This window comes from Coregonus lavaretus, assembly GCF_964263955.1.
Source record: "Coregonus lavaretus genome assembly, chromosome: 39".
Classification (NCBI taxonomy): domain Eukaryota; kingdom Metazoa; phylum Chordata; class Actinopteri; order Salmoniformes; family Salmonidae; genus Coregonus; species Coregonus lavaretus.
The window spans coordinates 16,170,464-16,196,688 of NC_140026.1; the positions used below are offsets into that span (position 1 = coordinate 16,170,464).

The 26,225-nt window shown below is 40.7% G+C and overlaps 1 protein-coding gene across 1 annotated transcript in view; it reads right to left on the reverse strand.

The window, feature by feature from the left end:
- The window catches only part of LOC311112981 (phospholipid-transporting ATPase ABCA1-like), a 207,230-nt gene that overhangs the window by 124,958 nt on the left and 56,047 nt on the right, over positions 1–26,225 (reverse strand). The window contains exons 14-19 of the mRNA XM_084156107.1: positions 25,841–26,017; positions 14,062–14,284; positions 12,373–12,594; positions 5,122–5,326; positions 1,959–2,075; positions 1,609–1,627 (exon numbers count right to left, since the gene is read on the reverse strand). Of these exons, the coding sequence (XP_084012233.1) occupies positions 1,609–1,627; positions 1,959–2,075; positions 5,122–5,326; positions 12,373–12,594; positions 14,062–14,284; positions 25,841–26,017 (963 nt within the window). The remainder of the gene's footprint in view (positions 1–1,608; positions 1,628–1,958; positions 2,076–5,121; positions 5,327–12,372; positions 12,595–14,061; positions 14,285–25,840; positions 26,018–26,225) is intronic.

Here is a 26,225-nt window from a genome sequence, read left to right on the forward strand (position 1 = left end):
AATGTGACAATAGGTCACGTTTCATTAATGCATATATAGATGGTAAATAACAAATACATGTGCCTGTGTGGCTCAATAGGTAGAGCATGGTACTTGCAAAGCCAGGATTGTGGGTTCGACTCCTGGGCCACCCATAAGTAAAATGTATGCACGCATGACTGTAAGTCGCTTAGGATAAAAGTGTCTGGCATATATTATTTAAGTGATAATACCCGAGAAGCCGGTGTTTGGAGGATATATTGGCACGGGTGTTGTTAGGCCCGAGACAAACACCTGCTTCGGGGGCATTATCACTTTTATACAACGGGTTACCAACATATTCAAATAAGGATTGATATATTTTCATTAAAAACATTATTTTGATTAATTTATTCATACTATTTCATCCTTCCATGAGATATAGTCCCGACACAAATCGAAGGTTGCTACCCAAGCTGGCTGGTCGTTCGTTCTATCGGTTCGGTTGCCAGAGACGCGGCCCAGTCGTTAAGTCTTTGTTCTGTATCTATGGACGCGACCCAGTCCTTCGTTCTAAATGTTCTATTGCCATACTGGCTGGCAACGTTCTTACCCTTTGCTTGCTAGCTAGCCAACTACAGCTAACTTACAGTCACGTCAAACAGTGCAGCCAGAATAACAACAGTAGCTGCATTTGTTTAAGCTGTTTTCTAGTGACATTTATGTGGATACATCCATAACAATGAGCTAATGAAGCACGATTTTACCTGGCATAGAAAATGTGCTCTCTCGTCAGGACACTGTTGTTCAGAGGAGCCACACAATCACTTCAAACTGAAGCTGGAAAGACAGCAAACTAGCTGCATTTTTTTAAACCTGTTTTCTATTTACATTTCTTTGTATATATACATGTATGAGTCATGATTTCGACTGGCTGAGAAAAGCTGCCCATCTGTCTCATTCAGACTCCTGACCCCGACACGTTCATTACAATGGGACAGCTGGAGATCAAATTTCAATATTGAAACAATGTTGCAAATGTCAGAGAGACAGACAGCAAGGTTTATACAAATCTCTGCTGTTGAAAACTAAAATGTTAGTCTAAAAGAAATGTGAGATTATGTCTAGATGCTTTTTATAGTGATCAAGTTCATAAATTGCCTGGCTGGGCTGATGAGACAGTGGATTGCGCAGTCAGATGGAACAGAGTAAATAGCATTTTAACCTCATAGATTTAGCTGGTGGTAACTTGTGGAATAGACACTGGCTGGAATGCAGTTATAACCAATCAGCATTCAGGATTAGACCCACCCCGTTGTATAATATTATATTACATTAATAAGATGAAATTAGACTTTTGATTCATGTCCTCAGAAAAGCTACATTATATACAGTACTCTACCCAAAGCTCAAATAATTATGTTCCCTTAATTACATTTTTAAAAAGGTGTCTGATATTAAAGCAAAATGTAATTTATATACATTTTTATGTTACGGGTGTTGTGTGACACAGATAACAACAATTCTTTGCTCTCCCCCCTCAGAATAACACAATCAGTTTTAACTTCATTAGTGACACCCTGTGTCACATTTCCTATTGGCTGGAGGCTACCCTTTTCTGCTGTTCCCAGGAGCAGGTGTGATGCTCACTTTGCACCTTCCATGCTCACTTAACACAGGAAAATCATGTTTTTGATTGCACTGGGCCTTTAACAGTCATTTACTAATGAGGCTTTGACTTTCAAAGCGCAACCTTGTTTTTCCCCTACCATCCTCTTTCTCCATTATTATCCAACACACAACCAAGGTGGTACCATCAGGAGTCTAGAGTTCTAATTAACTAGACTTATTGAGATTGCATTCCGTCTGTGATGGTAATGACCTGAGTTAAACCAGAAAAATTAATAAATGATGCGTAATGCCTGATTGAATAGGTCCACTATTGGATTGAGTGTGAGTTTGTGCAAAGATATGTGCGTGAAAAGCACTGCCTACTATACCGGTGTATTCAATGGGGTCCTTGAAATGACTGGGGTCAGCGTTGGGCGCCGGTGACGTCCCACACCAATAGGAGGCGGTGAAAGGGAAGTACCACGGCTTGGCTATTCCATATTGGCCTGTGATCAAGCATAGAGAAACATCATTCACATTTTAATAACAGCTTGGCTTGAGGGATGACGCTTTGCAGTGGATAGTTCCATCCATCTAGACTGGCACAAATCCCCCTCTTATTTTAATTAGAGAAGATGAGATGAATATATTATGGCAATCTGCTGGGATATTAAATATTTTCTGATTATTGACCAAAGTTGTTTTGGCAAGAGAGGAGCGTATCAATTCTGTGTACTCTGTGGATTTTATCATTACAGTATAACATACAGGTAACTACCAAAATAAAGGAAACACCAACATAAAGTGTCTTAATAGGGCGTTGGACCACCACAAGACGCCAGAACAGCTTCAATGCCCCTTGGCATATATTTTACAAGTGTCTGGAACTCTATAGGAGGGATGCGACACCATTCCTCCACGAGAAATTCCATCATTTGGTGTTTTGTTGGTGGTGGTGGAAAACGCTGTCTCAGGCGCTGCTCCAGAATCTCCCATAAGTGTTCAATTGGGTTGAGATCTGGTGACTGAGACGGCCATGGCATATGGTTTACATCGTTTTCATGCTCATCAAACCATTCAGTGACCACTCGAGCCCTGTGGATGGGGGCATTGTCATCCTATGGGAGCATTGCCATGGTAGCAAAAATAATGGCCAAAATAATGGCCTGCCCAGCATTTTCATACATGATGAGATGTTAATTGCTGAATTAACTCAGGAACCACACCTGTGTGGCGGCACCTGCTTTCAATATACTTTGTATCCCCCATTTACTCAAGTGTTTACTTTATTTTGGCAGGTACCTGTACATTTTGTGTATAAAATATACTGAACAAAAATAGAAATGCAACATGCAACAATTTCAAAGATTTTACTGATCTACAGTTCATATAAGGAAATCAGTCAATTGAAATAAATGTATTTGGCCCTGATCTATGGATCTCACATGACAGGGCAGGGGTGCACCCACTGGGGAGCCATGTCCAGTCAATCACAATGGGGTTTTCCCCACAAAAGGGCTTTATTACAGACAGAAATACTCCTCAGGAGGTCCTGGGATGGCATGGTTACACATGGTCTGCGGTTGTGAGGCCGGTTGGATGTACTGCCAAATTCTCTAAAATGACTTTGGAGGCAGCTTATGGTAGAGAAATGAACATTACATTCTCTGGCAACAGCTCTGGTGGACAATCCTGCAGTCAGCATGCCAATTGCACGCTCTCTCAAAACTTGAGACATCTGTGCCATTGTGTTATGTGACAAAACTGCACATTTTAAAGTGGCCTTTTATTGTCCCCAGCACAAGGTGCACCTGTGTAATGATCATCCTGTTTAATCAGCTTGTTGATATGCCACACCTGTCAGGTGGATGGATTATCTTGGCAAAGGAGAAATGCTCACTAACAGGGATGCAAACAAATGTGTGAATTTTTTGGGGGGATAAATAAGCTTCTTGTGCGTATGGAAAATTTGGGGAATGTATTATTTCAGCTCATGAAACATGGGACCAACACTTTACATGTTGCATTTTATTTTTGTTCTGTGTAGTTTATCATACTTTACACACTTTCCCCCCAAGATCAGAGTACTATATTCATCACAATCCACTGGGCACAGACGTCAGTTCAATATCTATTTTTGATTTACATTTGGTCAACTAATATAAATTCAACGTAAAATCAACAAAACATGTCACAATGTCATTGGACATGTCAATTCCCTTACGTTGATGACTTTTTTCAAATCCAATCAGTTTTCCACATTGATTCAACGTCATTACATTGAATTATTTTGTTTAAATGAAGCGGAAACAACGTTGATTTTTCAAATGTTTGCCCAGTGGGAAGGGTCAAAACTGTTCCATTTATGTACCGTTGAAGTTTACATACACCTTAGCCAAATACATTTAAACTCAGTTTTTCACAATTCCTGACATTTAATCCTAGTAAAGATTCCCCGTTTTAGGTCAGTTAGGATCACCACTTTATTTTCAGAATGTGAAATGTCAGAATAATAGTAGAGAGAATGATTTATTTCAGCTTTAATTTCACATTCCCAGTGGGTCAGAAGTTTACATACACTCAATTAGTATTTGGTAGCATTGCCTTTCAATTGTTTAACTTGGGTCAAACATATTGTTTGTACAGATGGACGTGGTACCTTCAGGCGTTTGGAAATTGCTCCCAAGGATGAACCAGACTTGTGGAGGTCTACAATATTCTTTCTGAGGTCTTGGCTGATTTCTTTTGATTTTCCCATGATGTCAAGCAAAGAGGCACTGAGTTTGAAGGTAGGCCTTGAAATACATCCACAGGTACACCTCCAACTGACTAAAATTATGTCAATTAGCCTATCAGATGCTTCTAAAGCCATGACATCATTTTCTGGAATTTTCCAAGCTGTTTAAAGGCACAGTCAACTTAGCGTATGTAAACTTCTGACCCACTGGAATTCTGATACAGTGAATTATAAGTGAAATAATCTGTCTGTAATCAATTGTTGGAAAAATTACTTGTGTCATGCACAAAGTAGATGTCCTAACCGACTTGCCAAAACTATAGTTAACAAGAAATTTGTGGAGTAGTTGAAAAATGAGTTTTAATGTCTCCAACCTAAGTGTATGTAAACTTCCGACTTCAACTGCACATTATGTTCATGTTAGTGGGACATACGTTACTAATCAATGACACTTCATCCACTAACATATGTCATTATCTACAGCACTCACAGTCAATACTAGGACCATTCAGGAGAATGCTAAACTGACCTAGGGTCACAGATTTGGGCAACTTCACCATAATGCTCACTGTCCATATTAGGACAGTCACACCTTTACGGAAGTTGTGTCAGATTCACTTGGAGTTGGAGAATCCTAATATGGAACATTACGGTGTACACTGTAGGGTGAAGTTGCCCCAATACACTGATCTTGGGTCAGTTTAGCCTTTTCTCAACTAATGGCTAGGATTGGGGAGAGGATCCTAGATCTGTACCTAGGGGACACTTCACTCGAGGAGAGTGCATTACTGATGGCGGTCTCATTAATGAGTTACCTGGGAAGACGTTCTCGATGTACCACGTGAGTAGCCAGTAGATGAGGGCGTCGACTAGCATCATGATGATGGACACGATGAAACTATACCGGTCTCCGTCTTCAGGACTTTGGGCGATGTTACTCCACTGAATACCGATGCCCTGCTCCTCGTACTTGGCGAGGTTCTCACAGCCGTACCCGAAGGCCACGCACGACAGCAAACTCTGGAAATGGATGCAGTTTAGATGTGATTGGTTATTATTTAAGAGTGGACGTCAGGATCATGTCAGATTATCATTATCATCTTCAACATCAGTGTGGCAGAGCATGTCAGGAACATCAAGGCACATTTTTTTTGCTGATTTTCATTCTAGCCTTTGACTATGATCGTTGGCAGACATAGCCTTGGTAAATTGTGGTCATGTTCAATAGGGCAAAATGTAGGAAAAACATTTTGCAACAGACAACACCAATCTGTGTTCAAATTGGACAAATTCCACCCTGGTATGTGGACACTCTAGTCTAGCTAATCAATGTCAATTATTGATAAATTATTTCCTTTAAGTACCAAGAAGTATAGAACATCAGCAGACACGACAGCGGCTTTTGAGGACTGGATTTGTGCAGCCCAAGAAGTTCCAGCTTGTCAAAGAAACAAATGTGGAGGGCAAGTCATGTGGTACAAACAAAGACGGGTTACATCTTTCATACCATAGGAAATAGCTAGGGAAATGGCAAATGATGCTTTGCCTATGACAAATCCTCTGGTACAGCCGATCACTCTCTTCTGCATGTTGCCTGCCAGCTGTTTGGGCATGCTTCATTTACCCCAAGCGTTTAAGCCCAGCCAGATGCCACAAACACTTAAAGGAGAATACCACTCAAAAACTAAATTTTGCTATTTGCTCCATTAGTCCACTGTTGATATAGTCCCAAAATATTTAGCATGTCAGCAATCAAGTTCAAGATATAGAACTTTCAAAATACAGAAAGTGTCACAGTATGACGCATGGACTAATTATACAAATGTGACCATTTCAAGAAGCTAGGGATATGTCACACGTCACTACTTCACAGGAGAGGCATTTTTTATTTTTTATTTTATTTATTTATTTAACCTTTATTTAACCAGGTAAGCCAGTTGAGAACAGGTTCTCATTTACAACTGCGACCTGGCCAAGATAAAGCAAAGCAGTGCAATAAAAACAACACAGAGTTACATATGGGGTAAAACAAAACATAAAGTCAAAAATACAACAGAAAATATATATACAGTGTGTGCAAATGTAGCAAGTTATGGAGGTAAGGCAATAAATAGGCTATAGTGCAAAATAATTACAATAGTATAAACACTGGAATGCAAGAGATTATGTGCAAATAGAGATACTGGGGTGCAAAAGAGCAAAATCAATAACAATATAGGGATGAGGTAGTTGGGTGGGCTAATTTCAGATGGGCTGTGTACAGGTGCAGTGATCGGTAAGGTGCTCTGACAACTGATGCTTAAAGTTAGTGAGGGAGATAAGAGTCTCCAGCTTCAGAGATTTTTGCAATTCGTTCCAGTCATTGGCAGCAGAGAACTGGAAGGAATTGAACGTCTATTTTTAATTTTTATCCCAAAAATCTTTTTTTGGGCAGAAATGCCTTCTTGAACATGTTAACTTTTATGTGCCTTCTGTAAATACGAATACAATTGTTAAATTACGAGCCTATCTGGTTTAGTAACGGAAAAAGACAGGAACCTTACCGCTAGCCATGATTGGCTGAGATAATGGATGGGCTGGACATGCCGAGAGATGAGTTTGGATTGGTCTGACATGCAGCACGCGTCTGTCTATAACATGAGCTGCTCAGTATATGTAGATAATCCTTGCTACCGTGGCTTTTTTGAAAGATATAACGTTAGCCATGGAGATCTGCAAAAGTGTTGCTACTGCTCTCAACAACATTGCTGCCCAGAATTTAGCAGGCACTATCAACAAAGATCAGTGGGAAGAAGTTGTGATGGACTACTTTTCTGCACAAGTTCAGTGTGAACCGGAGTGACTTGACACAACAACGGACTAAACAAGCTGTAGGTAACTACAAACCAAACGGAAACACTGCCGTGAAGCGTTCATCCATGTATACGTGTCTAGCTAAATTTTCAGATATTATACGTTTCAAATATTGTCAGAAATTCATTTTCATTGCAAGTTAAAGAGTACTTTTAGCTAGCTAGCTAACGTTAGCTTGCTGGCTCACTAGCTAATGTTACGTGTATGATCTGTGTAGTAATATTATTTGTATCTCAGAAAGCCATTTGCATTGCTAGTTATGGCCTAATGTTAGCTAGCTAGCTACCATTGAACCTAGTTGGTTAGCTTTATCTACCTGCAGATTCATACTTCAGCATTTCATGCATAGTTGCTAGCTATGACAATCCGTTTGTACTGTAGCTATGGGCTGGGATTTTTTAGCTAACTAGCTACATGTCTAAACAAAAGATACTTCGCAAGATAATGATTACATGACCCATCAAGTTAGCCAGGTGTGTCTGGGGGTGATTACGGCCATCTTTTGTATTTAATGAACATGTGCACATGTTTAGACAATAGTGACCCATCCACTTAGCTAGATGTGACAGGGGGGTGGTTATAGCATATATTTCACATCAATTTTGACAAGTGTCTGGGTAAGCATCATCTAATAATTATAAAATATTTATACAATATTTTTGTCTGGACACTTTCAAAGTCAGATTAGGATATAGGCCAAGTACTACATAAAGTGTATTTTACCTGTATTTTTCCCTTATTGTAGGCTACTACTTTCCCCACTTTTAGTCTTGAAATCTTTGGTTGTTTACTACACTACCTTACTCACTCTGTTTAGCACATGGCCTCACGTGTGAATCCTTAAAGAAATGGGTGGGGCTAAGGCTTAAGAGGGTGTGAATGACGTTGAATGGGTGTAGACAAAGAGCTCTCCAGTAGATGTACCAAAACATTCAAGGGACATTTTCTCAAAAGTGTCTGATCTGACCGCTGTCCGCAGTCTCTCTATGCACAGCCACTGGCACCCATTCAACTGTCGCCCAAGGTCGGACACGTTCGCCTGCCAAACAATGGGCAGCCAACCACCGGACAAGGGGTGAAGGCAGGGCAGTGAATGATCCCTCCATGACCTTTGAGTGACAGGCTGACAGAGCGACGGTGCGGCCAGTCTGACTTTGAGAAGGGCAGACACAGCAGAATCAAACACAAACAGACCACCCGCTATGAAAACACGTCAACATGACAATACGGAGGCCACAATACGTACCCAGCCGGCGGAAAGAAGGAAAAAGCTACTAGCTCTCAGTTACAGAGCTCTCACAGATGACAAACAATGCATTTACATCTGAAAGGAGGAGGATCCTTCATTTGTTTGTGGAGGAGCTGAATCACAGGAAGAAAATAAAAAAACTGGATGCTGGAGAGATAATTGGATTTTGTATTTGTCCCATCTTATTGCTGTCCCTGTGACATCACACACACAGCCAATGCCTTTGCTTATGAAAACTCCTCGAATCACAACACTGTCATTAAATTGACATTATTTTTCATTATTCAAATGCAGTGGTATGAATATGATATCAAAGACACGCGCAATACTGGGTGGGTGTTGGGTTTTCTGTGTGTGTTTCTGTGTTTGTGTGTGTGTCTCTGTTTGTGTGCGTGCGTGTTTGTGCCTGGGAACAGTGTACTTTCTTCTATGTTGGGAAGGAAAAAAACATCCCTACACTCTAATAAATAAACTACAGGGATGGACTGTAAGTCAACGTGGTCAGAGGAACACTGCTCATGCAAATGAAAGGAGTAGACCATCCGTCTAAGCAGGGGAAGCAGAGGAAGGACATCTCAATGCCAAGGGCACAACTCCACAAAGGCACTTTGGCTGAGGAAGAGTGCACAGAATAAAATTGCTCAGTAAAGCAGTGTTTTTTTCTCCCCTCAACATACAATATATATGACACACACAGGTAGAAAAGTGGAGATGCCACGAGGAGATCTGGCAACTTTTCCACACAAGAACACAATAAATACCCTGATACGTAGAACACAAACTACTCTGAGAGGAGATCAATTTGTGCCATCGAGTTGGCATTGCTTGTTTGAATGCTGGGTTTAAAGGAAGTAGTGTATACCGGCTTAGAAATATACACTATATATACAGAAGTATGTGGACACCCCTTCAAATTCGGCTATTTCAGCCACACCCGTTGCTGACAATTGTATAAACTTGAGCACACAGCCATGCAATCTCCATAGACAAACATTGGCAGTAGAATGGCCTTACTGAAGAGCTCAGTGACTTTCAAAGTGGCACCGTCATAGGATGCCACCTTTCCAACAAGTCAGTCTGCCCCGGTCAACTGTGCTGTTCTTGTGAAGTGGAAACATCTAGGAGCAACAACGGCTCAGCTGCGACATGGTAGGCCACACAAGCTCACAGAACGGGTCTGTCCTCAGTTGCAACACTCCCTAACAAGTTCCAAACTGCCTCTGGATGCACAATAACTGTTAGTCAGTAGCTTCATGAAATGGGTTTCCATGGCCAAGCAGCCGCACACAAGCCTAAGATCACCATGCGCAATACCAAGCGTCGGCTGGAGTGGTGTAAAGCTCGCTGCCATTGGCCTCTTGAGCAGTGTAAATGCGTTCTCTGGAGTGATGAATCACGCTTCACCGTCTGTCAGTCCGACGGACGAATCTGGGTTTGGCGGATCCCTGGAGAACGCTACCTGCCCCAATGCATAGTGCCAACTGTAAAGTTTGATGGAGGAGGAATAATAGTCTGGGGCTGGTTTTCATGGTTCAGGCTAGGCCCCTTAGTTCCAGTGAAGGGAAATATTAATGCTACAGCATACAATTACATTCTAGATGATTATATGCTTCCAACTTTGTGGCAACAGTTTGGGGAAGGCCCTTTCCTGTTTCAGCATGACAGTGCCCCCGTGCACAAGTGAGGTCCATACAGAAATGGTTTGTGGAGACCGGTGTGGAAGAACTTGACTGGCCTGCACAGAGCCCTGACCTGAACCCCATCGAACACCTTTGGGATGAATTGGAACGCTGACTGCGAGCCAGGCCTAATCACCCAACATCAGTGCCCAGCCTCACTAATGCTCTTGTGGCTGAATGGAAGCAAGTCCCTACAGCAATGTTCCAACATCTAGTGGAAAGCCTTCTCAGAAAAGTGGAGGCTGTTATAACAGCAAAGGGGGCACCAACTCCATGTTAATGCCCATGATTTTGGAATGAGATGTTCGACAAGCAGGTGTCCACATACCTTTGGCCATGTAGTGTAGAAAACACACAAAGCATTGTCACATGCCAAAGTAAGATATGAAGCCGCGGCCTGAAAATATATTTCAATTTCGATAAATAAGGAAACATGGTTCTACTTGAAAGATGTGTCTAGGCCCCATGGCAATAAAGATTAAGAATTGCTGCGTCTTTGTGTCTGCAGAACGGACGGCTCCAGGACAAATGATCCCACACAGAACATAAAGGTCAATCAGAAACGCTACAATAAAAGTTGAGCATGTATATGCTATTCATCTTTTCATTCCAAAGGACAGAATCACGTAAAAACTACCCCATGGGTTTATTCAGTCGCACTTATCCGCTTTCTCAAGTATGTGCATCATAAAGTCTTGAGTTATATGACTGAGTGCTTGTACTTCTGGCAGAGTCGGAAAAGTAATATCCCCATTCGAAGTAAACCTTAAAAGCTCAATAACTGCACCCGTATAGGAAATAAAAAACACGACTCGATGTTATTAGAAAACCAGAAGTTCACGTTGTCAGAGGAAATCAACGTCTCCAACTTTGAGATCACAGAAAACAGACAGAAGTATTGCAAATTGCATCTTGTGTACGGGCTAAGGGCAATGGGATACATTCCAAAACACATTAACCTAATGTGAAAAGGTGGGAGAGATCAATATATATTTGGATCAAACGGAACCGCAAATAGAACAACATTATTATTAAGGTTAAGGTTATTGAAGTTAACTATATAGATCTGATGATACATTGGTAGAGTTAAAAGATTGAGAGAATAATGGTTACAGGGAACATAAGGATATCATTAGTACCTCGTTTATAATCCAAATTATTATTGCGTGTCAGAGCAAGGATCTATAGTTCAGGTCATGGGGATTGCACAGTGTTTGGATATTATCCCAGCATCTGTACTGTGCGTGTGTGTGTGGGCGCAGTGGTCTAAGGCACTGTATCGCAGTGCTAACTTTGCCACTAGAGATCCTGGTTCGAATCCAGGCTCTGTCGCAGCCGGCCGCGACCGGGAGACTCATGGGCGGCGCACAATTGGCCCAGCGTCGTCCAGGGTAGGGGAGGGAATGGCCGGCAGGGATGTAGCTCAGTTGATAGAGCATGGCGTTTGCAACGCCAGGGTTGTGGGTTCGATTCCCACGGGGGGCCAGTATAAAAAAATATGTATTCACTAACTGTAAGTCGCTCTGGATAAGAGCGTCTGCTAAATGACTAAAATGTAAATGTAAATGTAACTATTCACAAGAATATTAAACGAACAAAAATTTGGCCAACTGGGGACATTTTGTTAGTCCCCACAAGGTCAAATGCTATTTCTAGGGGATTTAAGGTTAGAATTATTGTTAGGGTTAGAATTACATTAAGGGTTAGTTATAGGGTTAGGGTTAGGTTTAGGGTTAGGATTAATGTTAGGGTAAAAGTACGGGTTAGGGTTAGGTTTAGGGTAAAGGGTTAGGGAAAATATGATTTTGAATGGGACTGAATTGTGTGTCCCCACAAGGTTAGCTGTACAAGACTGTGTGTGTGTGTGTGTGTGTGTGTGTGTTTGTGTGTGAGAGAGAGAGAGAGTGAGTTTATTTCAGTAACCCACTTCGCTCGTCCTTGTTTAGATTCACATTGGTCCTGTAGACCCACAGGGTGTGCAGGCTTTTGTTCTAACACAACTGAATTGAACAACTCACCAAGGGCTTGATGATCAATTCATTTATTGAATTAGGTCTGCTATTTAAGTTGGGATTGTGCCTGGTATTTACTGTATGTTTCCAGGCTGAACCCCACAACTCTCTCGGTCAAAGTACAAACTTAATCTCTCTTCAATACCATAACAGAATCCCTTACCGAGTCTTCAATACAGTTCCAAACCCAAACCGTAATAAACACCCACTGGGTCTCTGCTGTCCATTATGGGCCTGTCGTGGAAGGTACAGTAGTTCCATAGGTCAACTCACCACAGCAATTTTGACCTGGAACCCCATGACGTCCCTCCAGGCGTAGCAGAGAAGGTGTGGCAGGTAGAGGACGAAGTAGATGAGGCCTCCGCACGCCGCCGCCAGGTTGGCCTTGGAGAAGAAGACGCTGATGAAGAAACACTCCATGATGGTGGCCACACAGAAGACCAGCAGGAAGACGAAGATCACCGAAGGGTCGCTGTACTGCAGCACCTTCCCATACTGCACCGGGAGAGGGTGGGAATGAAAGGGGATAATAAAAGGGACAAGAGGGGGGGAAACAACACTGTGGCCCTGTTCGAAATGCTTCTTTCCTCATGTTCATCTGTAAGTGATGAGTGATAGGTGATAGCAGTTTGAGGGTTCTTTAGATGGCGGATGGATGACTATGTAGATAAACACTGGATGGAGACAAATTACTCTTTTGCAGATTTTGCAGATCACATCCATGCATTAACTAAACTTCTTCCTGTACTTCTGCAACAATTAACAAACATCTAACCAATAAGAAAAAAGGAAAGTAGTTGCTGGTAGCTCATCAATTACCATTACAATTCCAAACAACTGATTCACCATATTTTAGAACTACAGAACCGTGACTTAGAAAATGATTATATCTCATATAAAAAATAATCCTACATTATCAGGGTTTTACTTTCACCAATCCAAACATTTTAGATCTGTGATTACTTCAAGGAAGGAAGAAAGGAAGGATCTATTTCGAAGTATTCGAACACGGCCATTGGTAGTCACGAAACTACCCTAGTTAGCACTTTGGGAGTATTGATTGCCAATGCATGTTTGAGCCATAACCATGTCTTGTGTCTAGCAGGCATCTTACAAAAAAAACTGAGTGATCATGACTGATTTTGGTGATTAACTTATTATTTGTGAAGAGAGCACGAAGCAGAACAAAAATAAAGCTTTTGATTAAAATGACTCATTGTTGATGATTTGATAAGCAGTAGGCAGGGTGACTCACCAGGTGTTGATAGCGTCTTACTCCTACTAATGTATCACTTGTTGTACTTCTAACATACCGTAGCTTCAAAATATGATTTACTATCACGTTGACGTAATGGACTGTCAGTCCTTGCATCCATAACTCCCTCTATGGATTTGAAAGTGGTTACACTTCCCCAGCCCCATTCCAATAGCAATCCACTTGGTGGAGCTGCCATTTTGTAGTTTTTTTCTAATAAAGGAGTGAGCCTTTAATTGTTAGTCTATAGTTAGTTGTAATATAAGTGGCGTCACTCTGCTTAGCTGCATTACAAGGAGACCCTTTCCCAGTCTTGGAGGTCTGTCCACCAGAGCAACTCAAGTCTTTGGTTACACTTCATTACAATGTTCATTGAACAAACCCAAACCCACTGAATACAGTCATTAGGAGTATTGATACACCACTGGTTTGTTACAAGTAGTGGTAGCCAAGCTAACAGCCTCATCTAAATTGATAAGAAATGTTGCTAGACTAGGCCTAAGTCTGCTGTTTGGTATTACTTCTTATGATTGTTTATTAATTGTTTATTACATGCTAATATTACAATACACCTTATCACTTCCCTCTAGCCCAGCCATTGACATCCTAAGCCTTGCAATGGGAATGAGTTGATACCCGTTTCCCACAGCCCTCCAAGAAGTGGTAAAAGGTCTCCCTGAATTAGAGTTGAATCAGTGGTGAATCACCTTGAGGATGAGGGTGAGGAGGAGCGCACTGACAGCCAGCGGCAGCACGCTGGACACGGCCCAGCTCAGCCAGTAGGTGGAGCTCCTCAGCCCCATCATCCTCACCGTCTCCTTCAGACGCGCCTCCTTCTCCATAACGATGCCCTTCACGATCATGGCCACCGAGTAGATCCAGGCCAGGGTCAAGTATAGGGGCAGAGACTGCGCCAGCGAGCGGAGGAACCTAAGGGGGGAGGGGTCGGACGGGAGAGGACAGGGGCAGGGTGTACACGTCCAAGTCACATCTGGATGCTGATTGAGATTTTCTACTATCGTCGTGGCAATAAACTTGATATTTTGATTTAGAGCAAATTGACTTGATTTGACTTATCAATGGTGGTTGTGGTCATGACTGGTGGTGATAGCATTCAAGTGGCCTGAGATATGGATTTCCAACGTTTTGACCTCGTTCAATTCCTGCAAAGTACTGTATCAACTTACAGTAGTTTTGAGGTGTACTGGCGCATGTGGAAGACTCTCAAAGAAAATATGAACGTTATCCACATACACTGAAACGACTTTCACCCACTGGACACAGACGTTCGTTTTGATTTACATTTGGTTGAGTTGTCAACTAACGTGAATTCAGTGTGAAATCAACCAAACATTTCACCATGTCATTGGATTTAGGTTAAAAGTTGGGTGAAAAAATACAAAATTCCCTTACGTTTATGACTTTTTTCAAATTCAATCAGTTTTCCACGATGATTCAACGTCATCACATTTAATTTTTATGGTTGAAATGACGTAGAAACAAACCAGTTTTTGCCCAGTGGGCAGTAAGTACATTATGAGGTGGTGTTAGATGTAGAGTAGAGAGGGTATGTTGATCACCACTAAAGTCATATTTCCATTAGGGAACATGGTCTGTGAAGAACCAAACCAATCTGTTGATTTACCCAACAAATGCTTCATCTTATTTTTGCCTTCATTGAGAAGCAAAGAAAGGCCACAGTGTTTGGGACAACAATATGAATAAACACAGATCAGGGGGAACTCAGGTGTGGATGACAAAACTTGTGGCAGTCCCACATAATCCAGACACAGCAGTCAAATAATTGCCTTTTGATTCCCTGTTTTACAAAATGGCCATGAAAATATCATTAATAATAATAGCTGGGCTCTATGATTTGAATACACATCATGCCCGTGTAGCTCAGTTGGTAGAGCATGGCGTTTGCAACGCCAGGGTTATGGGTTTGTTTCCCACGGGGGACCAGTATGAAAAAAATGTATGCACTCACTAACTGTAAGTCGCTCTGGATAAGAGCATCTGCTAAATGACTAAAAATTAAAAATTAAAAAATTCCCAGTGGTACCGCCAAGGCACCCAACTAACTCAATGTATTGTTATTAATGTTTACAAATTGCTGATGGCTGGCAAACACATTAGGGTGATGGGGAAATTACGTTTTGCCCAGCTGTTCAAATATCAATTGTTTTTACTAGGAGCATTTTCCAATTAAACTGCAAAAAATGTATTAGCTGATCTAATAATACATAATCCTTTTCTTTTTTATTTAACCATGCATATGAATTAGGAGACTGAAAAGGGCACCGTACCTTTAAGAGGCAGATAAAAACAATGCAAATATGTTTGTGTGGTGATGAGCAAACAAAATGGCCACCTCATTGTGATAATGGTTCTATAATTTAGCTTAGACGCACATTAGTCCATGGACAGGGGATCAATTTAACAGATAGGTCACTTAATTACACGCGGCAGGATCAATGACACAGAAGAGTGATGTACATTTAAAGCTACAGAGCAACAGCTCATGTGTCTCACATCAACAACAACAGCTTTAAGAGTGATGCCGTTCAGCAATGACTAGGTGAAAGCTATATGTATGTATGAAAGTTATCCAGAGGACATACTGTATGTATATGGCAGTGAACAGGACCATTATACAACACTGAACACAGTGTTCGTACTGTCATACTGTACATGATTATATAGAGTCACTCAGAGGCCATATCGAGTCGGCCATATCCAGTCTAATGTGATATTCCGGTAAGCATCAAATATTGCTTTGATTCTGTAAATGCACAGCATAACAGATTTTTTTTATTTTTATATAGCTTCTCAAAATGGATCCATTCTCAATGACTGACATTTTATCCAAAGACTTGTCTCATACCCAGTCTCGATGGGTGGAATACTGTCTTTCTTCTAGTCGCACCAGTATGACTCTCCGGAGTGTCACTGGGGAAGTTGTGTCACATCGATGATAAACATAATTCATGTTTGAATAGCATGCAAAGAAAGGTGATGCAATCACAGGAAATACAGGCAAATGATAAACAACAGGGCTGATTTTAATGGAGGGAAATTACGATTTTAGTACCATGCTCAACAATTAGCATGATATAGTGGAAATTTAGATAGGTCATACCTGATTCGTTTTTTTTAATTGGTATTAGTTATCCCACAATTAACAGGAGCAAGAGTAACAAAGAACAAAGCACAAACACTTTACAAATCAAATATATTTTAGATCCTGTATAACAAAAAATTGTGCACCTGTACACTGTCCTAATATGGACACTTGCTCTGATTAATTTACATTCTTCTCTTAAATAAAACAATGTTTTCTTGTTACTTCTCTTTAAACAATATAGCACTTCAAACAGCACTGTACCTATGCTGCATTTACACCAACGTGGATGTGTTTAATTGACTCTTTAGGTAAAGTTTATTTAACTTGCCTGGTAATCTTATTCTGTATTATTGTGCACACTAAGTAGGACTATCAGAAAACAATATACTGTACAAGCTCAAGGACAGTCAATGACAACCGGTGGAATCTGTTACTCCACATCAGTTTAGTTTAGTAACCAAGTGATATTGTGCTTTGTTATTTGAAAGTCGTCATCATTCTCAGTACTGACCTTAACCATGACACTTATGAATGCGCATGGGACCATGAGCAGCACAAAGTTCTCGGTGAACCACGCAAACCAAATGGCACCGTTCTGAACACCGACGGCCCGCTGAACCTCCTTGAGCCTGAGCTCCTTCTCCAGGACGAGGCCCTTGATGATCATGCAGACGGTATACATGAACGCCAGCACCAGGTACATGGGAAGCATGGTTCCGATACTCGCGAGGAAGCTGGTGGGTGCAAAGGGAAGGCAAGGGAGGCAATCGAAGAGGTCATGAAACAGCTAAGCCTGTGATATCGACAAGCCCAGGCTTTGATAAGGGAAGGCAATGCAGCCAGATGGGAGCTAATGCATTATTTATTGATAATCTGTTGTATAAACCCCACTCCTTATGTCAAGACAGAGCTCTCGCAATCAGGTTTTCAGAGATGGGCTGAATGAGGCATGTTGTACAACTAACAAAAACAAAATCAATCTTCCAGAGCAATCTCGTCCAATGTCTTCAAATCAATGTGTATCTTGAGTTCGGAATCAGCACTTAGTTTAATGTACTAACATAGTCTTTCACACATGTTGTTCTGCTCTTGTCTTACTATCATAGCTAAGCATAATAATGTACTGAACAGGGAGCCTTGGCAACCATTGTTCTATTGTTAAAATGGCCTCTAGTCATTTTGAGAAATTCAACACAGTTTTGGATAACACTTTGTCTGAACACTCCTAATTTTTCATCCGTTGAACGGACCCTTGCCCCTTAGAAGAACGAGAGAGAAAATAAGTTCTGTTGATGCAGTAAATGTCATAGTCCCAACAGATGATCCATTAAGATAGACACACTCTGGGAGTTTTTAATCAAGGGTCCAATACGTTTATAGATTCAGCTCTATTATAAGGGGATTTTACATTGAGCTAGCCTTCATAAATCTTGTGCATCAGCTCTATCTAACCATCTAGAACCGCCCGCCATACTCAGGATGACGGATCATTTGATGATGTTTCAATAGAATCAGACAATATTAAAGCAGGTTGGTGGCATTTATTGGGATGACTCATGACCTGGAGGCAGTTCTGCAGGGTAGTCACCAGCTGGCACAGCCACAAAGTCTCAAAATCTGATTTTAAACCTAACCCTTACCTGAAACCTAACCTTAACCACACTACTAACCCTAATGCCTAACACTAACCTTAAATGAAGACCAAAAAGCTAATTTCATGTTTTCATGGAATTGTTAAGATATATAGTCAATTTTGATTTCCATCTAGTGGAAATCACTCAGCTCTGCCTCCAGGATAAGATTCATCCCAATAAACTTCAACCTGCAACATTAAACACACTTCATAATGCCACCAAAATGCCATGTCAATACCTTGTACGGCACCAATATAATAAAGTGCTGCCGTTGCTCTATTAGACAGTGAAGAAGATATATCAAATGGATTGAGCCTTTGACAAAGTAAAGATTTCACATATCAATTATGCTTACCGACCATAAATACAATCCTTAGAACGCCAATGAAGCACCGGTTTATCACGGTTAGGCAGGCAGGACAAAGGGACTATATATACCATAATAGGCAGAACGGTGTCCCACTTTCAAGCCGTTGAACATTAAGAATTAATGAAAGTACATTTCCCGTGCATTTACATTGGGCTGATTTCTCGGCTAGCTTTTGGGCGAGTGATTTGTTAAGGGGCTTTTGAAACTCGGCCAATTGAAAACGGGCCGGCACAAAAGCCTACTTCCATTAATTGGTAATTCGCCCGTTACAATGAGGACCATTTTCACGAGGAACACAGGAGCAGACAGGTTTTTTCTCTCTCTCCGGCGCCTAAAGATTTTCTCCAAACCTAGCTGAGTTAGTAGGGGCAGATGTGAGCATAGAAACATGGGTAGTGGCTCCCCAGAGATGTTAAAAACACTATAAAGTTGATATGATATCACGGGCCAATGTCTCATATTAATTGCAAATTAAGGCGTGATCCGCTAGGATAGTCCATTTACGAGATGAGAAGTGCCTTTTAGAAAGCCCTCACCTGCCCCCTTCACTACCATATGCCAGAATGCAAGCCCCGCAAAATAGACATTTCTAACCATTTGTGGAGAGAATTTGGAGTTGTGCCTAGCTTTGAAAGACATCAACCAAACGCTGTCTCTCAGTAGTACCAATTAGGGAGTCAGAGGGGAATTACTGTGTACCCTGTCCTCTACCTCCCAATGTAGAGACAGCCCTTGTGCCCAATGTGACAGAGAAAATGTAGTAATGCGAGTGCTTGAATGGGAGCGACCTGGCTTCGAGGTCACTTCCTGTTCTCTCGTGTGATGTATCACTTTCACAGGAAGCATAGTAAGCCACAAGAAGGGTTCAAGTTAACACCACCAAGTTTCTAGGTGTAGCACACAACACTGAAACAGAATAGGAGTGTCAAAAAAGTTGGGCTTTAAATATGTGTGTGTGGAATTCAAATAAAATAAAATGTCTAATGTCAACATAGGTCTGCTTAAGAGCTTGAAGTAAAGAAAAAAAAAATGAAAAAAATGAAAACAGTGGTTGTGTTTCAATCTATTTTTGACTTTAATCATTACGTTTTTTGTAACTGATACTGAAACTGCAGAACATATTTTCAACTCTCTACACCCTTTTGGGATGCATTTCAATACTAGATTACATAAAATGATCTTATTATACCCACTTTAAAATAATAATGTCAGATTTTCTTTCCTAATGGAGGACAGAAATGTTGAATTTATGTACAATAATTTGATTATTATGGCAAAATATTTCATACACAAATGTTCTTTCTTAAAAACGACCCCCCTGTTTGTAATATTTTTGAATGAGGTTACATTGTACAAGACATCTTTGAAATTATTTAAATCTAAAGAAGCCCTGTCTTTATAGTAACTTTTGTACTCTGATCCCTGATTAGACCACTTTGTGTCTTAGTTGTATTTATTTATGTTTAATTGTATTTTCTGTTATTTATTTATGCTTTTTCTAGTTGCTCAGTCTGTTTATTAGAACATGTGATTTTTTGTATGTAAAATGTGCGTATTTGAACAAAATAAACAAACAAACAACAAGCTCGTGCCTCAGCTAACAGTTGCATCAGATTGAATAGTAATCCCCTTATTAGCGAGTCCTTATTATATTGTAATATCTCTTTAATGGGGCAATCTGGGATTCAAACAACATTGATGTACCAATTCCAGATTGCCCCTTTAATGGTTGCCAGCCTGCGACCGTTAACTCCTTGTCGACTTGTCACTATAGAGTTGATCAGTCATGCACACCACGTTTGACACTGACAACCTTGCCACCAGATGCTCCTGAATAATACATTGCTGATCGATTTGAGGATGCTTAAATAATATAAGTCCTACTGTGTGCATGTTACAGGGCTTGAGTTACATCACCACCGTGACCTAAATTTAGGAGAGTTGGGAGACTCAGGGTTCTTAGTAAATCAAGTGATATGGGGAGCAGAGAAACCCCAGAGAATAGTGTAATTAGATAGTTGGTTGGTATGTTTTAGAGATCATTTTGACTGCCGCTGCAAACATTTATGTGTGTAGACGTGGTGACTCTCAGAAATCTAGCCGAAGTATCTACTGTTTAAAAGTACATTTGGTCTCCTTATTGTTGTGCAAATAGGCACAAAGGGGCAGTATCGTTGATGTAAATCTGTCTCTTGTATTGCAGATAATACATCCTTTTCATGTTTGCAAAGTAATACTGCAGGATAGTGGAGTCACAATACTCATTGGCACTTTATATGCCTTTGCTGTAAACAATTTCAAAAGCCTCATAGGAACCTTTCCTGTGCAATATCCACGTTCTATGTACGTTATTGTAATTACGTTCTGATACAAAAACAAGATGGCATTGTTAAATGACTATTGATATGGAACAGCATTGAGTTACAAACAGTTGATTCTCTGATTCGAGCGCAGCAGAGATTTGTTTTCCATATCAATCAATCCATTTCTTACCTCGACCCTAAAGGCCGAGCAACCCGAGCTCCTATCCTCAGCCTTCATCACATGGTTGGCGTGTGAAATGTGACAAAAACATGGAGATAATAGATTTGCTAAAATTCATTAACGTAAATGGTTGTTTGGAGGGTGAAATTGTAACCACAGGATTATGTCATCATGTTGGTTGTGCTTTTAGTGTAGTGATCCCGATCTCACATAGGGAACTTTTGAGTGAGTGAATAATCTAATCTCATTGATCAACATGCCAACCAAATATTACTCAATTGTCCACGTTGAAATGAAGTGGTGTGTCCAATCGGAATGTACTCTTCTGATTAAGAGTATCCCTGAGAAAGAGCTGCAATGATTGAAGTGCATAGCTCGATGTTTAAAGGAAAGTGCAAGGCTGGTCCTCTATAATGTGAAAAATGGAACAATGCATGATAAATCAAATAAATATTGCAAGTACTGTTCATAAAAGCACCTTTGGCTGCTATTTGCATCTAATATATGCAGTTAACGTGAAAGTGTGTTATTATCAACTCAAACAAGGGCATTACATGGACTAAAGCTTTAATAAAGCACTTTACATTACTGTGTCAAGCGTATATAATTTAGAACCTTAATCCATATATTTTATTTGCTTCGCTCTGCCAAGGTAAAGTGCACATCCTTTCAATTGTTAATGAGTTGTGTAAAAGTATCTGAGAATTCTCTGCTTTTTAAATTGCATTTTAAAGTCAGATTAGGCATTCTGGTCTTTTCTAAACTGAAAAATGGTTATAGTAGATTAAAAACAGGAACATCTGAATGCACAATGCTCTTCTTCCTACCTTTGGCTGCAGCTACGGCAACACATTTTGAGATCACAATAATTACCCCGGAAGGTCCTTTCTCTCATGCTTCCCTGCATCTTAGTGCATCTTCCTTTTTTCTGCAATCCCACTCTCAATTATTTATGAATGAAATAACGGTTTTCAAGTGTTAATAATTTACGGAAAAGCCCACATGGCTAGGCAGGCAAAAGAGTAAATGGCGGAGGGACCAGGGGTTTTGTAGTGCTTTATGGCCCCCATTCATCTTCAGTGATTATTATTCCTTTGTTTCACGGAGAGGGAACCCAGGCAGGAGGGCGGCATTAGGACATAAGCGCTTTGATTGTCTCATTTGAGCTCGTTTGCAACATTCGCTGGCAAATAATGAACATAAAATGGATGGTTTTCATTGTGCCGTGAGAGAGGGTGAGGGGACCATTCTAAAAAATACAGGCCTACAGCAAAGCACAATGGATATGTGTGTTACCATAGTGTCTTTGTGACCAACTGGGATTTGAACCCAGGTCTTCGCTATAAGATTGTGTTAGCCCTCTGAGCTAAAACCAAGGTATTAGAGCATCAGGTCTCAGTCAAGATTAATCATCACACAAATGTGGTTCACCAAACCACCTCTGTAATATCTGTGCTTGTTGAAATGAGCTAATACTCAGAAACCGTTAAGTGGGCTGCATCCATTTTGATATTCAGCAAGCACCACAGGTAACAAGGCTGTTATGTCTGTTTTTTTTAACCTTCATTTCCAAGTATTCAGATAGATTAGATTTTTGCAAATAGCTAATACATTTACTATGTTGGTTGTATAATACCTTGTTCATAGTTTAAGCCTAGTAGGCCCTATATTCAATCAAGGTCCTTTTTTGAAGATTTAACAGAATGTTATGTGGTTTGTGCTACCAATCAAGCTGATTATCGGCTAAAGAGAGATACGTTTTTCATGGAGATCCAATTGCTAGTCCAGATGTTGATGCCAAATCAATAAAGACATTACCGACTCTGCCAATGTGCTTGCTGTCTGACTAGCACTGATGTTGTCTTTAACCATATGTTTCCAAGGCAACCATATGGAGTAACTCACCATCATTAAAAATAACACATTTCTAACCAGACCTGGGTTAAAATAGTATTTGCTTTCTGTCAGATACTTTCGCTGCAATTGACTGAGCGATTTGGCATGAATACTTTGAGCTTGATTGAGCCTACCTGGAGTGCCATATGGGTGGGATTCACACTTTTGGGACTATTCCAGGGGTTACATTGAATCAGGCAAGCTCGATAAAGCACAAATAAAGTATTAGAAATATATGTGCTCTAATCAATGCCACCAGCAACACTAGGCCTACCGCATCTAAAAACATACGCAGGTTCATCATTCGTTTCCTTTAGTTCTCAGGCTACCACGTGGACAGAGTTTGCACTTACGGGACTATTATATTGGTTCCATTGTTCCAGGCACGCTCAATCAATTGCAGCGAAAGTATCTGACAGAAAGCAAATACTATTTGAACCCAGGTCTGATCTACAACCGTACCATCCTCACCTCATGCCTTTTGTCCCCACTCTCTCTAGCCCTGGCCATACTACTGTATCAGAATAAGGGTATGTTCCAATGAGGGTTGTTAGGCTATATGCTCTGGTGCCGTATATCACTTTTTTTTATGAAATCGTTGGTCTTAGGGACAATGATTTCTAATGCGGGAAATCTCTGTATCTATCTCCTGAAAAATGTTGTCTGCATTGCAAATGGCACCCTAGTCACTATTTAGTGCACTACTTTTGACCAGGGCTCGTAGGTCTCCGGTCAAAAGTAGTGCACTATAGAGAATAGTATGTCAATTGGGACACATACACTGAGTGTCCAAAACATTAGGAACTCTTTCCATGACATTGATTGACCAGGTGAATCCAGGTGAAAGCTATGATCCCGTATTGATGTCACTTGTTAAATCCACTTCAATCAGTCTAGATGAAGGGGAGGAGACAGGTTAAAGAAGGATTTTTAAGCATGGAGACAATTGAGACATGGATTGTTTCTGTGTGCGTTTCAGAGGGTGAATGGGCAAGACAAAAGATTGAAGTGCCTTTGAACAGGTTATAGTAGTCGGTGCCAAACGCACTGGTTTGTGTCAAGAACTGCAACGCTGCTGGGTTTTTCATGCTCAACAGTTTCCTGTGTGTATCAAGAATGGTCCACCACCCAAAGGACATCCAGCCAACTTGACACAACTGTGGGAAGCATTGGAGTCAACATTGGCCAGCATCCATGTGGAACGCTTTCGACACCTTGTAGAGTCCATGCCCCAATGAATTGAGGCTGTTCTGAGGGCAAAAGGGCTGGGTGCAACTCAATATTAAGAAAGTGTTCTTAATGTTTTGCTAGGTGGACTTTGTAATTATCTGTCCCCCGATGACATCATTGAGCTACATGATAAATCCATGTAGATGGAAGTAATTTCCTCTGAGGAAAGCTTAGCTGACTAAGATTGAGCGCTATAGTGCATTCTCTCTCTCAAAATACAGATATGTATTGTGATATAAAACAGTAACACTAATGAATGCCTGATTCACACAGAATAGAATGGTCCCTATCAATCTCTACATATTATGTACTTTGTGTGCGGCTTCATAAGGGAATTGGGTACTTTCTCAAGGAGGAAAAGTAATATTGAATGAAAGGGAGGGACCATAAGAATGTATCCTGAATAATTTAAAGATACATCAAGCATTCAGGGCCCTGTTTCCTGATAGTGATGGAACATAAGCTTATGAGTGTTTTAACGATACATCTTTCCTACAACGGCCGAAGATGTAACATTAATTTCCCAAAACACCATGCAGAGAGAACGTTTGCTAAGTGCATTGTTGAGGCATGTCTATACTGATAGGATCGAAAGAAAGACAAAGCTGCTCTCGGATCAGCGTTCTCCCTTTCAAATCTTACCTTAACATTAGAATTATTCCACAATACTGACGACGGATCAGCTCCTATGAAATATGATCACCTATGGCTACAAATATTGAGGCGGCTTATTCTAATGCTTACCCTATAATAATGCACTAAATCAAGATTTGAGACATTGCGCACATGTAGGCTAAACATGAAATGTATGGAGGCAGAAATTACACAGCGTACAAATAGCTAAATAAAATTCAATTGACTGAACAAGAAATTGATTTCAATATCATTGAAATATATTGTTATATGTATCCTACTGTATTTATCTTCTAATACAGTCATCTCGGTTCTCATTTGAAGCATCTTATACTTTGCTTGTTTGTAACAATTGCAAAGACATTGGCAACTTTGTATTTATAATCACATTCGTTCTGAAGTTATCGGCGGTCACAAAAAGAAAGAAACATATTGATTTTGTGTTTAGCTGAGATTTTCTGAGTATAAAGTGACGGGGAAGGGCAAAAAAAGCATCTAACGACACAATTACAGTAGCTGTTCTACGAGTGGTCTTAGGCTGTCGTTAAATAAGAAACCTTTTCAACTGCAACTTTAGTAACAATGGTTTGGGGAAACAGCTCTGAGATTTAACGATGCTCCTACGAAGGGTCTAACAAGGAACTTAGCCTTAGGATGCTTTTGGGAAAACAGGCCCGGGTCTATAATGCTCAAGACTTGGACTGCCTGTGGTCTGACTAAATCAATAGCTCAGACTTCTTCTGCTCTGTCTTGTTGTCTCTCCATCTTGTTTTTCCTCAGTTTAGCCACAATTCATGATTCAAAACTCCTGACGGGCCTCAAACTTTCATGTTCAAATTTTTATATTAACACTTCTCTCCTCTATGTTTTCCTGAGTTGTGGTTGCACCAGACAGCAGTAGCGAGCAATGAAAGACAAAAGAAGAGATACACTGTAGCTTCGAAAAAACCTTTCCACAGGGAAATTTGTGCGGGCTTAGTGACTGATAAGCCCATTACGCAAGCCTGTGGTGGCGATGAGTGGCATGTCCCAGAGTAGGTAGATTTTTATTGCGGTAATGCCTTCTTCCCTCTCTAATCACAGGCCAGACAGATAAAAGCTTTTGTACTCACACGTCGTCCACGTAGCAAGGATACGGCATTTGCTGGGCAAACACGCCGAGCGGCTGTGATTTGTTTGTGTGCACCCGTATAATGCTGTGGTCCATCATGTCCTGCAGATAGGCGAAGCCTCCCCATATATAGCGCAGGTCGTTAAAGGAGTTGTCACGGGCCCCGGGAGACCATCCCCTTTAAATTGAAAGGACACACGTCACATGACTGTCAGTGTTTAAGAGACAGCCGGGGCTGAAAACATCATGGATGAAACAGTTAAATGTTACACCAAAATATATATATTTTTTGTAGTGACATTTGTCCCATGAGTGACATGGAATCATCAATTTATTGACACTGAATGCTTAATATTAATCATCTGAGATATAACAGAGAAATGACG